At 38.7% G+C, this 14,739-nt stretch overlaps 1 protein-coding gene across 1 annotated transcript in view; it reads left to right on the top strand.

Moving 5' to 3' along the window:
• LOC140732319 (enhancer of polycomb homolog 1-like) overlaps window positions 1-14,739 on the top strand; it is a 193,818-nt gene that overhangs the window by 46,573 nt on the left and 132,506 nt on the right. Inside the window, exon 2 of the mRNA XM_073054791.1 lies at window positions 5,833-5,964. Within this exon, the coding sequence (XP_072910892.1) occupies window positions 5,914-5,964 (51 nt within the window). The 5' untranslated portion in view covers window positions 5,833-5,913. The remainder of the gene's footprint in view (window positions 1-5,832; window positions 5,965-14,739) is intronic.

Below are 14,739 nucleotides of genomic sequence, written 5' to 3'. Positions count from 1 at the left end.
CCATTATTACATCTATCACCATAGGGAGATATATCCGAATAAAAACAAGACAAATTATCTTTAGACATATGGGCTTTATGAACCACTTTAAATTGCAGAAGGGAATGATGGGCACATAACTTTTTTACTCCTTTCTCTTCAACTGGTATATTTCATGACCTTGTCTGCAGATATTGTGATTAACCTTATATCTGATTCAGTGTGGTACCCTTTTCAGGGAATCTGTGATGAATAAGAAATAAGGTAGAAGTGTTCACCTTTCAGACGTAAAGATTGCAAACCAGAAGGCTAAAAAGAATTACATAAAACTGTAATTATATATTATATTTTTCTATAAAAATAGAAGTGGATAAGAATACAAAATAGCCAGGATTGGCCACCTGGCCCCTCATGCCTACCCACCCTGCACTACTCAGTATGATCGTGGGTGAGCTTCCTTCGGGCCTCAAAACACCTGTGCCCAATTCCCTAGCCCTCAGTCCCCCAGGTTTTCAAAAATATATCTACCACCTCTTTAGGAACCTCCAATGATGTAGGACCTACTGTTCAACTGAAATTATTAACCTGCTCAGTTGAGGAAAAAACACCAGAGACACGAAATTACCTCTGAAACGGTTTTTATTCAGAGAGGAGTTCGCAGCCATATGCACTTCGGGCGTAAGGTAGCCAACTCCCAATTTGTCGGTTTACGAAGGTCATACTTATACCCAAAAACGGGGTACTACATTCGCAAATATGGTTACCGATTCAAATTCATCAATCGATTGGCTATTGCATAGCTAAGCACACGAAATACTCGGAATAAGTATAGACACAAGCGAAACACTTGGAATAAGTATGGACACAAGCAAAACACTCGAAATAGGTATATAGCTCAGATACTTTGCGAGACACATTGTCTTGCGGTGGCAAGGTTCCCCTTTCTTTGTGGTTGCCATATCCGTTTGGTGCTCTATTTCAGTTACCTGTTCCCTGTCCTCCTACACTTCCCCAATAACATACTCTGTCCCTAGTCCTGTACGCATACTTTGCTACATTTACCCCTTGTCCCCCCCCCCCCCCCCTTCTACACGTATCCCTTACCCTCTCCACATTCTCACTACAACTCTCTGGATTAGAGAATCCCAGAGATTCACTGCACCCTGTAAGAAGAAATTTCTGCATACCTTGGTTTTAAGTAGCCTGTTATCTTGAATCCATGTCCCCTTGTTCAAGACTGTCCCTAAAATAAAAACATCTTAACATCTACGCTGCCAAGCCCCCCTTCTAGTCTGTTGTCTTTCAATAATATCACCCCTCATTTTGTGAACACTGAGTAACCAAAGCTAATGCAATACAGAATTGACCTGAATTGACTGTATTTCTTACATCCTTAACAAACATGAAGAGTAAAAATCTTTACATCTTTGTCTAAATGTGCAATGTGCAATCATAGTAATCTATAATAATTTATAATAAATAGAACAGCAATGTAACATAGAAATACACTCAAATCAGAGTGAGTTAATCAGTCTGATGGCCTGGTGGAAGAAGCTGTCCCGGAGCCTGTTGGTCCTGGCTTTTATGTTGCGGTACCGTTTCCCGGATGGTAGCAACTGGAAGAGATTGTGAGTTGGATGACTCAGGACCCAATAATCATTTGGGCCTTTTTTCACACCTGTCTTTGTAAATGTCCTGAATCATGGGAAGTTCACAACTACAGATGTGCCGAGCTGACAACACCACTCTCTGCAGAGTCCTGCGATTAACAGTTCCCATACCAGGCGGTGATGCAGCCACTCAGGATGCTCTCAATTGTGCCCCTGTAGAAAGTTCATGGGATTTGGGACCCATACCAAACTTTCTCAACCGTCTGAGATGTAATTGGCACTGTTGTGCCTTTTTCACCACACAGCTGGTGTGTACAGACCATGTGAGGTCCTCAGAGATTGTGGATGCCGAGGAACTTAAAGCTGTTCACCCTCTCAACCCCAGGTCCATTGATCTCATTAGGGATTATCCGGTCTCCGATCCTCCTGTAATCCACAACCAGCTCCTTTGTTTTTACAACATTGAGGGAGAGGTTGTTTTCTTGACACCACTGTGTCAGAGAGATGACTTCTTCCCTGTAGGCCACCTCGTTATTGTTTGAGATTAGGCCGATCAATGTTGCGTAATTTCCATTCACCGTTTCATAACGTGAACTGCAATAACACTATAGTGAAGGAACAGAATATTTTAAAAAATTGAGATATTTGTTGTTATTGTCACATGTACTGAGGTACAGTGGGAAAAACTTGTATACTGCTCACAGAGATCAAATAATTACAGTACATTGACCAAGTATAAAGTATAAACCATAACAGAATAAAGTGCTAGTTAAAGAGAGTACAGGCAGGTAGATAAAAAGGTGCAAGTTCCTAACAAGATGGACTGTGATGCAAAGAGTCTTGTCTTGTACAAGGGAACCATTCAATAATATTATAACAGCAATGGATTTCTGTGTTTAACTGCACAGATTCTACAGTAACTAGAGAACAATAAAACAGCAAATGCTGGAAATGCAATAAAAACAAAATGCCTTCTACATTTAGCTGGTTAGGCAGCATCTGTGGAGAAAGGATGTTTCAGGTCTTTAGTCCATTATCAGCCCTCAAAGTGAGAAAGCAGATCTGTTTTTATTTGCAAAGTAATAGAGAACAATGGAATATCTGTGATAAGGTGGAGAAGGTTTTCCAGGTATTGCAGTCATTTCAGTGCATCTAAGAGCAGAGAATGATTACAGGGTGATCACTTTGTAGAACTCATGTGTTCTGTCTACAAAGGTGAAACTAAGCTTCTTATCGCCTGTCACTTTAATTCTTCATTGCTCTTGCATTGTCACCTTTGTCTTTGACCTTCTGCAATGTTCCAGTGAAATGCAACATTGTGATGGTATTGGGTTTGCTGACCATGTAGTTTTAAACTCAAAGACTTTAAGCCGTATCAGATATAAATAGCCACGACTACTCTATAACTACCCAATCTTCAAAGACTAGTTTACTTTTCTGTTTATTCTCCATGGTGAGCTTAGCTGTCAATACCACTATTCGAGTGGTGAGTCCCCCCCATACCAAGGAGAAGATACTTCCAGCTAATAAAGTTCACTTATTTACAGTGATGCATGTTTAAATCCACACATTATTAAAACACATTTAAATCTCACAGAGGATTTTGATCTTCAAACATTTCCCAATTACAAACCATTTCTAAAGGACCCACCATTTCCGAAATACAAAGTATTTCTCAAAATTAAAGGATTAAGGATTTCCAAAACACAGGCACAATTCCTATAAACTAAAAAGGCACACCAAAGATCCAGAAAAGCTGTCTATTACAGAAACTAGTTCTTCCATGTTTCTTGATGTTCCTTACCCCATTCCTATTAAGCTTGAACTGCTCTTTCCTGCCACTTGAATGACTTCACAAGCATGTGATATCTCCACAGATGTCCTTTCAACACAATCTGTTTCATAGCATTTTCAGGACATAGATCTTAGCTAGCTATTATTCATACTGTAAAACTAACTTCTTTGAGTACTTAAACATTTCAAACTATAAACAGTTATTGATATGCTAAATGGTACCATCCATCTGTTCTACAAGCTTTCTTGAACTAAGCAACATAAAAGTCAGTTTGTCTGTTTGAAACAACCCACTGTGTTATACTGTACTCTTGAGCAATAAGTAATAAGGCAGGTGCACTGACTCTTTACAGGCTGGGCTTCCTCCAGATACAGAGCCTATTTGTAAAGCTGTTCTATATACAGAGCTTTTCATTCCCACTTTAAGAACTGAAGACTGACTTCCACTTACGACCATGAAGTTAAAACAAAACAAACCGTTAGTGGAAGTTTACTGATTACTGCTTGTGACCTTTCAAATGGCAGCTGCTGTTTAGAAAGCAAGCTTAGCAAACATGAGATAGAAGCAAATATCTATCACAGCAAAAGCTCAGGAAATAGCATTTCATCTTCCTTCTAAGGGACTCAATTCAGAATTCAACTGTTTCAGATAACTGGCCTTTCCAGTGTGCATCAGAAATGGACATCTGTAATGTTAACTCACCTTTATCTCTGTTCACAGGTGCCATCTGATCTGTGGAGTAGTACCAGTATTCTCCTCTATTTTTGATTTATAGTATCATTACTCTCTCTACTGCTCTCACTCAATTTCTTCTATTTACAATCCTTTGGACAGATCAGCCCTATTAACTGTCATTCATCCCCCTATTGCACCAAGTCCTATTGTGATTTTCATGACTTAGTATCTTGTACGTTTCATTTTGTGTCTTCATCCCTCACCTTCTCTGCAACTTAAAACATACGTTTTTCACTGTGACCGATTCTGACAACAGGCCACTGACCTTAAACGTTAATTCTTCCTCTCTCTGCAGATGCTTCCTAATGTACTACATTTTGCCGGCATTTTCTGATTTTATTTCACTATTATAGCATAGATTACTGATGGACTGACTACAAAATACATATACAATCATCAGACTTCAAGAAAATGAAGTACCGTAGATTCCGTACTACAGAGCGCACCTGATTAAAAGCCGCAGGCTCTAATTTTAGAAAGAAAATCAATTTTGTACTTGTACAAGCCGCACCGGATTTTAAGCCGCAGGTATCCCACGTTGTAATATGAGATATTTACACAGAAAGATATTACACGTGAGGATTTTTTAACTTTTAATTAAATCCGTATGGTAACATAAACAAATACATATTGCAAATGCTTTTTTTCGAACCGTGCCTGTAACACGGCTACTTTTAAATATACATACGTATCGGTAACACACAAATTACGTTGCGTATACTTTTTTACTGAACAGTGCACGAACAACATTCCAATATCTCCTAACGACTGGTAAAAAAATATATACTGCAGCCTACCAGGAAAAGTTATTGATCGCCTTTAACTTAAAAGCTGCATCATCACGCGGGTCTAATGCGCTCGCCCCCTCCTTTCCGTTTATCGCAAACCGGTATTTCCCCACAAGACGCGGCGAAACCGGATGTGACGTCATAGCATCCCGGGATGTAGTACAGAAAACAAATATACTTAAAACACTTCTAACTTTAACTAGAAAATACTAACAAATGAATTACTAAGCGAAAATATTATAAACTAATTAACTGCCATAAAGGCAGCACAATGCTTTTCTTCGAGTGTTTTCCATGTTGATGAGGGTGAGTACAAATGACTGATTTACAATAATTTAATTGTGAAAGTGCGCTTGATTTATCGTACAATTTCATTGGACCTCTGTGAACTACTCATCAATTTTATTGGTCTACTGTTACGAGGCAAAATGTTTTTGGCGGCATGAAAAAAAACCATGCATTAGCCGTACCGTAGTAAAGGCCGCAGTGTTCAAAGCGTGGGAAAAAAGTAGCGGCTTATAATCCGGAATCTACGGTATCTAAATCACATTTGAATACTCCTCCAGTGAATTTTTGTAGTGAACAAATGAATATTGAAACAAATCCAATATAGTATTTTATGATTTATTTTTTACTTAAACACCCAGGATTCACCAACCATGCGCTTGAGTAATCATTAAGGAATAATGGATTATATTCCATAGGCAAAAAGTTCCTTTTAAAGGAATTTTGTGTGTATTGTAGTGCCTTAATGGATGATATTTAAGAACCCTAACCTTTAAGCTACTTGTGTTACTACAAACATTGACACTTAATAAATGCAGGTAATTCTTACATCTTGTATGAAACTTTATGATTGACATCTTTGTATTGCTTGCAACTAAGATTTTATAAAATCACTAAAAATGGTTTTCTATTTTTGCAGGTATTTTCTCCACTCTACCCCCACCGATAAGCATCATGAAGGAATCTATAACAAGAATTATAAATATGGACTGGATATTGTATGTTTGTATTGTTCAAAGCCTTAATAAGACCCCTAAAGGATGCCTGCTTGGTGAGTCTTTATGAAATATTTATGCCAGTGTAGGGTGAATAAAAATATTTATGCCGTGCAAGATTTTGCAAAGAGTTAGCAGTGAACATTCATATATTGAGCTCAGCTTTTATTAATACTAAACAGTGCTATATGAGTTTATAACTAAAATTATTTGTGGTTGAAGATTTTCATTCTAATGTGCAAATTATCATTATAATTCATAATCTATGATTTGAAGTGATTTGTTCTATGTTTTATAAAGTAGTATAGTTTCCTGTAATGCCATTATTGTGTATACTGGCTTGGTAAACTTTTAGTATTGTTACTGCAATTTAGAATCACAAGTTTATCTTGTCTAATAAGCAAACAGCAGAAATATTGCTTCATATGTTGAGTGCTGCTTCACGTTTTTATTGCTGCTTGTCAGTAATCAGTAAAATCATATCACAAATGATTGATATATTATCGTGAGTTGATTGTTCTATCCTAAAATTAAAGCAGAAACTGTGTGAAGCTGTATGTACTATGAAGATGAAACATTACATTTCTCACTGGTGTATTTTCATAGTTGCACACTTGGGTCATACAAATGATAAATGGCAGAATCAACAAATTTGAGCATTAGGTGTGTGTATATATAGATATATATGACCAAACCCTTTTAATTAATCTTTCTTATGTTGGTCAGATTAGAGACAGGATTATTGCAAGAACAAAGGAAAAAGAAACGTAAATGATGGGGTGATGAGAATGGATTGAAGTGAGAAGTAATCCTGATTTTTTTAATTTTAAAATGTTGTTGTGTTCTCAAGATACCCATATATTTTTTTGCCTTATTACAGTTAGAGTTACTCTTTCTGGACTGAACTTTCTAGGAATCCAGTCCAAGCTGTTATTTGTACACCATGTGAACCTCCTCCCAGCCATCTTCTAACTTCAGCAAATCTTTTCCTTTCTCTTGATGTCTGGTTTCCCCTTAAATATATTTACACTACTTCCCTTAACTGCATTCCATATTTTGCAACTGTGGGTGAAGAACTTCTTATTTAGCAGTCATCCCCGATTATCTCTTGTTACTTTTTAAGGTTAGACAGCATAGTTGTTTGCTTTAAAATGGGATCTGCTGAGAGCTATACAATTTCTTGCAAGAATGGCTTTTGTTTCCCCAGTTCTTGAGGATATTTCTCCAATTCCCTGAGCAAGTTGATAGGGGTATGTGAATGACACACTTTCATCCTTTCCTCAGCATTGGTTTATACCTGTACAATTTCTTGACCCGTGCAATTCTGACACCGGAGGGAAGATACCAAGCAAGCCTTAATCCTGGGGATGAGGTAGGAGTTAATATCAACAGCAAGAAAAAAAAGGAATTGTCATCATAAGAGTTCCTTCAGCATTTTCTGTGTGTTGCTTTAAATTAGCTATTTTTTAAGGGAAAAAGCATATGGTAAAAATAGTCATTTGGAAGAGGGCCATTTTCAATGGGATGAGAACAGATCTGGCTTGGTTAAATTTGAATCCAAAATTGGAAGGCAAATAGGGGAAACACTTTCAAAGAGGAGAGGGTTCAGGAATTGTTTAAGTACATTCCCACGAGAGAGAAAGATAGATCAAGTCAAGTCAGACCTCCCGGATGATCAAATGGAGAGTAAAATTAAGCTTAAGAAAGGGTTGGTATGACAGATGGCAGTTGACAGCGTACTAAATTGAGTCCAGAGTTGAGAGATTTATATGGATAGATTGGAGAATCTCTCCTTGGGAAAAGAAGTTTGATAGATTGTGACAAGGGTGTTTGAATCATGAGTCTAGTCAGGGCAGAGAGGGAGAAAGTGGTCCTATTGGCAAACATTGAATGAAATTAGATGGCCAAAAAAAAAAGGAAGTGGCAGGGGGAAAACGTTCCATGCGGAGTGCTTAAAATCATGAATGCCGTGTCAGTGTGTAGACGAGATAAAGTAGGTTTAAAAAAAAGATTCATTGTGGCATTCGGAAAGTACTGGATAAATATTTATCAAGAAAGGAACAAAAGAAAATTGGAGGATTTCGAGGAGAGAATGAATGCATGTGATGCTGGATAAATCTGCCATAGAGCCAGCACAAATTTCAGGGGCTGAAATACCTTCTTTGCTTTATCCTTCAGTGTATATAGAAGACCTTTCTGCTCCTCGGCCCATTGTCTCTTGATAGAGCTGTCCAATTACTTTCTACTGCCCTGTTTTTTTTCCCCCTCTCGGCTCTTGAAAAGATTTTCCAATTCCCTTCTTTCATTTTAACTTTGATTTTCTTCTAAGGTGAGAAACCGTGCTGTGAGGAGATCACCAAAATAATTGACAGAGATATGGACAGACTAAGGGAGTGAGGAAGAAGTTTGCAGAGAGAATATAATGTGAAGATTTTTAAGGAAAGAAAAAGTATATATTTTTAAAATAGTAAGGAACTAATAAATACTGTATCAAAGAATATGGGTGCATTGGTACATTTAGTGTGATATTAATCAAAGGTAGTATAGCAGGTGATTAGGAAGGTTTTGGAAACAAAGCCGGTTTGCAGTAGTGAGACCACACTTAGAGTACCGATTCCCTATTTCCTAGGACATGGTGGAGGGCAGATTGACTGGGTGATTCTTGGGATGAAGGTGTGATGTTTGAGGGGATATTGAGCTGAAGTTTGGAAAATTGGGAGGTAGTGGTGTCATTCAAACATATAAGATTGTGAAGCAGGTTGATGGAATATACAGGCAAGCGCATTCTGCTGGTGGGAGTATTTGGAACCATAGATAAGAGAAGGGGTTACATTTTAGGATGCAGGAAGCTTTGGAATCTGCCTGTGTGAGGACAGAAAGTTTAAGGTTGATTTTTGTCCTAAACATCGCTGGTGAGATCGCTGTGCATAGAGCGGGGAGACTGGCTTTTTATTAGAGCGGGGAGATTTCTCTGCTACAGAGAGGGAGAATGTTGCCCAGGTTTTCTGCATTTTGGTTGTGGACTTTCAGTCCTAGGTTTTTTTTGTATTCTGTGTTTTTTGCCTGATCTTTCTCAATTTTTCGTGTGTGTGGACGAGGGGAACTCGGGGGTTGATGTGCTTGTTCCATTTTTTCTCTTTTTTTGCTCAGGGAGGAGGAATTTGGGGGTTCATGATTGTACTGCCTTTCTTTTCTTTCTTGGTTTCATGGCTGTCTGGCAAAGAAGAATTTCAGAGCTGTATACTTTGGCAATAAATTAACCCTTGAACCTTTGAAATATTGAAGAATGTTGAGGGATAATGGGATCAATAGAAACAGGGACCTGAAGACTTGGTTTGAGTATGATCTTAGTAATTGTCTAACCAATTGTCTTCTGATACTGGTGCTTCTCATTCTTGTTTCTGCTGATAGCAATAAGACAAAGTGACTTCTAATTAAAGTACTAACTGTACCATTCAAATATACAACTATATCTTTGAAATAGAAAGCATAAAATGTGGGCTTTCACAAAGCTCCCTCCAGGAGGACCATTACGTCATAGGGTTTAGACGCTTGCATGCATCAATGATCTGGAGAGCTCTGTTGGCTGGAGTCAGGGCTGTATGCTTTGGCCCTTGGGTCAAAGGGTAGAGACTAGACTAGGAGAGGTCCACTGGTCCTCCAGGTTCAGGGGCTCAGCTCAAGGCTACCAACCCTGACTGGTAAAGTGAAATTGTTACAGAAACAGCAATGAAGAATCTTACATCTGCCTGCAACAGCATGGATAGACAGAGATAGAGGAACTTCATTGCTGCCCTAAACGCCAGTGACGTAACTGGCGGTAAGTTAACAAAGCAATACAAGGGCATAAAAATCACATTCCTAACTATTTTAAATAGATATTCCTACTCACAAGAGAATACTAGAAACATGGGATTTTCATTAATAACCTGTGCAATCCAATGGCCTTATAACTAAAAGGGTCCAAAATTGACCCTTCTTAAATAAAAAGAGTAAATAAACAGAAAGAATACCCTTCTTTACAGCTTACTTCAGTTATGTGAGTAATAGTAGTTCTCCATATGGAGTTGAAACTAACCATCAGATGCTCTTCCCTTTCAAACTACAAAAAGTTAATTCTGTAAATATACACACTGATTTGTGGTTTTATTGTTCATCTATTAGAGCACCACTTTTACATAATGTGAATAATCCTGAACTGTGTTCCTGGTAGTTCATCCGCTTCCAAAGTTTTCTTGTATAGAATTAGAATAAGATTTATTATCACTAACTTAGATGATGCAAAATTTGTTGTTTTGCAGCAGCAGTACAAGGCAAAGACATAAAATTACTATGAATTACAAAATTAAATAAAAATAGTGCAAAGAAAATGATTAGTGTTCATGGACCAGTCAGGAATCTGATGGTGAAGAGAAGAAGTTGTTTCTGATCATTGAGTGTGAGTCTACAGGCTCCTGTGCCTCCTCTCCAATGGTAGTAATAAGAAGAGGGCATGCCCTGGAAGGTGAGGGTCCTTAGGAAGGATGCTGCATTCTTGAGGCACCAGCTTTTGAATATGTCCTCGATGGTGGGGTGGGTTGTGCTTGGTGCAGCTGGCTGAATTTACAACCCTCTGCAGCCTTTTGTGATCCTGCATATTAGACCCTCCGTACCAGCCTGTGATACAACCAGTCAGAATGCTCTCTGTCATACATCTGTAAAAGTTGGAAAGAGTCTTTGGTGATACACTGAATCTCCTCAAATTTCTCACAAATTGGAGCCACTGGCATGCCTTGTCCGTAATTACATCAATTGATCTTCTGCGATAGCGACACCCAGGAAACTGAAGCCATTCAACCTTTCCACCACTGGCCTCTCAGTGAGGACTGATGTCCCCTGACTTCCCCCTTCTTGATGTCCACAATCATTTCCTTGGTCTTGCTGATATTTAAGTGCAAGGTTGGTGTTGAGACACCCCCGAACCAGCTGATCCATTTCTCTCCAGTAGGCCTCCTTGTTGCCAGCTGAGATTCTGCCCGCAACAGTGGTGTTATCAGAGAATTTATAAACATCATTAAGTGCTATACTTAGTCATCAATCATGAGATTGGAGCAGAGGGCGAGGCATGCATCTTAAAGGTGAGCCTGGGTTGATTGCCAGCGAGGAGGTGTTATTACTGATCCACACTGATTGTAGTCTCCCGATAAGGTAGCCAGGAATCTGTGTCTGTAAGAATGAATGGCAGTGGGATTGGGTCTCAGGGTAGGAATGTACAGAACAAAATCTCAATAGTTTAGTAACACACAAGATTCTTAATGTTACTGTGCATACTGCGCATTCTGGAGGATACAGGAAATCCAGCATGATGAAGAGAGATCTCTATTACTATATTGCAATTAATATTGCATGGTGATGTTCTTCAGTACATTCACTACAATGGGAAAGTAAACTGGCTCATTATCAGGGAAGTAACAGGATTATACATTGTGACAGGTTGGGACTGTTTCTTTCCTACTGCAGTACAAAATCAAGGGATTTTACACGACTATGCTGACTCAGCCATTACTAATGTACTTATAGTATTTACAAAGAGAATTAGAGCCCTCTACAGGTAGTACAAGTGCACTGCACCTTCAGTTAGACAAGTTTTCTAATCCAGTAAATTCAATTTGCTATTTTGTTGAAAATGTGAAGTTTCTGTAGACGTGGGGTTTATTGTATTTAATCATCCGGGCCGTTTTCATTCATTTAACACCCCCATGAAACAACACTCAAGCTCTTATAAACACGAGAAAGTCTGCAGATGCTGGAAATCCAAAGCAACACAGCACAAAATGTGAGAGGAACTCGTCAGGTCAGGCAGCGTCTATGGAAACGAATAAACAGTCAACGTTTTGGGCCCTGACTCTTCTTCAGGATTGGAAAGAATTGAAAGGTGTGGGTGGGGAGGGAAGGAGGATAGCTAGAAGGTAATAGTTGAAGCCAGGTGGGTAAGAAAGATAAAGGGCTGGAGAGGAAGGAATCTGATAGGAGAGAAAAGAGGACCATAGGAGAAAGAAAAGGAGGAGGGGACCCAGGAAGAGATGGTAAGCAGGTGAGAAGAAGTAAAAGGCCAGAGTGGGGAATAGAAGATGGGAGGGGGAGAGTACATTTTTTTTAATCCAGAAGGAGAAATCAGCATAACTGCTAATGTTTGTTATGATTTTGCATAGATCTTTTTAACATTTATAATATAAATTTTTAAATAAAATATATTTTAATTGTATTTATCTTACCTTTGTTTGGACAAATATCCTTTCTACAATTTATATACTGAACAGTGTATTGCATGAAAATCAAAAATCTACAGATGTTGAAAATCTCTAATATAAACAGAAATTGCTGGAAACACTCATTGCTATAGGCATTATGTTGTCTGTATTTTCAGGAATTTATGTTTTTATTTCTAGTCTAATGTATTTTGTCAGAGATGCCAAGATTCTGATTTGGTGATTAAGATATTCTCTCATTTGGTATTGATTGAATAGATAATTCAAATAATGCCAAATGAAAGAATGTCTTAATAATGCCAGCAAGTAATTTGAAAAAAATTTACCCTGGATAAAGTGGATAAAGACCTCAAGTGGATTAATGTTGCTCATGCAGAATTAAAAAGCTACCAAATGTGATGAATTCGAGCTCATTAGACAAATAGATCAGAGGTGCAAAATGTTAATGTACAGACAGTGCAGATATCAGAACCGTATCCTAACCACAACAAAGAAAAACACAGCATTAGGAGCCAGATGGAGTTTATAACCAATCAGATAATAGTAACATTAAGTCATTAGGAACATCCTGAGCATTTTGTACAATTCAACCTGTTGATTCGACATTAATTTACCTTTATTATAGGCCAGGCATTGTGCAGCTGTCAGCTTAAGTAATTTAGGTTCAATACTGATCTCCAGTATGACGGAGAGCTTGCACTTTCTTTCTGTGACTGAGTGAGTTTCCCAAGGTGCTCCAATTTCCTCCCACTTCCCAAAGATGAACTTGGTTAATGGCTACCATAAGGTACCTGAAGGAACGAGGCAGGATGGGAATTTGCAGGAGATTGTTAGTGGTCGTACCTGAGTCCATAGGGAAACAAACAGGAAATGGTATTGTTTTGAGAACTGACAACAGAATGGCGTTATCCTGTATCTTTTAAGGAAATTTGAAAACCATAAATGAATTTTGAAATGAATCCTCTTGCCTCTTGTTAACTTACTATATACACAATAAATGGGCTTAATTTACTTTTTGCTTTTGTGAGATATGGTTGGGACAGATTATTTCTGTAAGTCAGTTCTGTCTGGTCTACAACCAAAAGAAAAATTGGATATTCCAAATGGCCTCAGAAATCCTGAATCTTTTAAGAAAAATAAAATCAGGAATGTTTAATAGAATCCAAGAGTTGTACCATCCCATCTTGTTCTTAGTCTTGAGTTTGTCTGCCTTTGACCATATCTGCCTAAATCTTTCCTATCCATGTAGTTCTCCAAGAGTTTTTTAAATGTTGAATTCATACCAGCTGCTACCACTTTCTCTGGCAGCTCATTCCAAATACCCACTACTTCAGTGTGGAAAAATGTCTCCAGTGTTCCCCTTTCACTTTAATCCTGTAGCTCTAGAATCCCGTACCCCTTTGGTGGTGGTGCTGGTGGGGTGCAGAGGACACTGACTATCTCTCCTGTCTATGCTCTATGTCCTCATGATTTTTATAGACCTCTATCCCCTCAGCCCCCCCATGCTCCAGGGTAAACAGCCCCAGTCTCTCCAGTCAGACTGTATAACTCAGTCTCACCAAAACAAGCAACATACTTGCAGATCTTTTTTTTTGCACACACTCTAGCTCAATTAGATCCTTCCTGGAGCATGGTGACCAGAGCTGCATACAATACTCCGTGCAGTCTCTGTAATATAATGTCCCAATTCCTGTACTCAGTGCTTCAGATTGTTATTTAGTGATTTCAGGTATGAACAAGTTCAGGTTTGAGTCAGCGATGATTGTGTAATCCTCCAAAGAAGAATAACCTGTTTTAAGAATAATACAAGTCATCATTTGGTTTAGGTAGTTTAAAAATTGTGTGCATTAAAGCACTGCAAGCGTATATTTATTGGGTTATGCATATTGTGATTGTTTTATTTCCCTACAAAATTCAACAGAAAAACAGTTAAAAATGAAACTTTGATTGTAAATGTCTATTGGTTGGAGGAACAACACCTTATATTCCGTCTGTGTAGCCTCCAACCTGATGGCATGAACATCGATCTTTTGAACTTCCCGTAATGGTCGCAGTGCCCTCTCCATCATTCCCCATCCCCTTTTCTCTTTCACCTTATCTCCTTACCTGCCCATCGCCTCCCTCTGGTGCTCCTCCCCCTTTCTTCCATGGCTTTTTGTTCTCTCCTGTCATACTCCCCTTTCTCCAGCCTATCTCTTTCACCTATCACCTCATCTTTCTCTCTCTCCCCCCCCCCCCCCCCACATTTTAAAGCCACTCCTCATCTTTTCTTCGCCTGTCCTGCCAAAGGGTCTCAGCCCGAAACGTTGACTGAATTTTTTTTCCATAAATGCTGCCTGGCCTGCTGATTTCTTCCAGCATTTTGTGTGTGTTGCTTGGATTTCCAGCATCTGCAGACTTTCCCTTGTTTGTATGTTGCCGCTAAAATGAGAACCAAATAAAAATAGAGATATGAAAGACTACAAATGCTGGAAATCTGGAGAGCACTGAAATATCAGAGGACCTTTGAGTCAAGTAGCAACTACGGAGGGAAATAGACAGTTGGCATTTCGGATTGATACCCTGCATCAGCATTTGAAAGAA

Source organism: Hemitrygon akajei, chromosome 8 (assembly GCF_048418815.1).
Source record: "Hemitrygon akajei chromosome 8, sHemAka1.3, whole genome shotgun sequence".
Classification (NCBI taxonomy): domain Eukaryota; kingdom Metazoa; phylum Chordata; class Chondrichthyes; order Myliobatiformes; family Dasyatidae; genus Hemitrygon; species Hemitrygon akajei.
The sequence above is the reverse complement of the archived record's forward strand: the minus strand, read 5'-3'. Positions and strand labels throughout refer to the sequence as shown.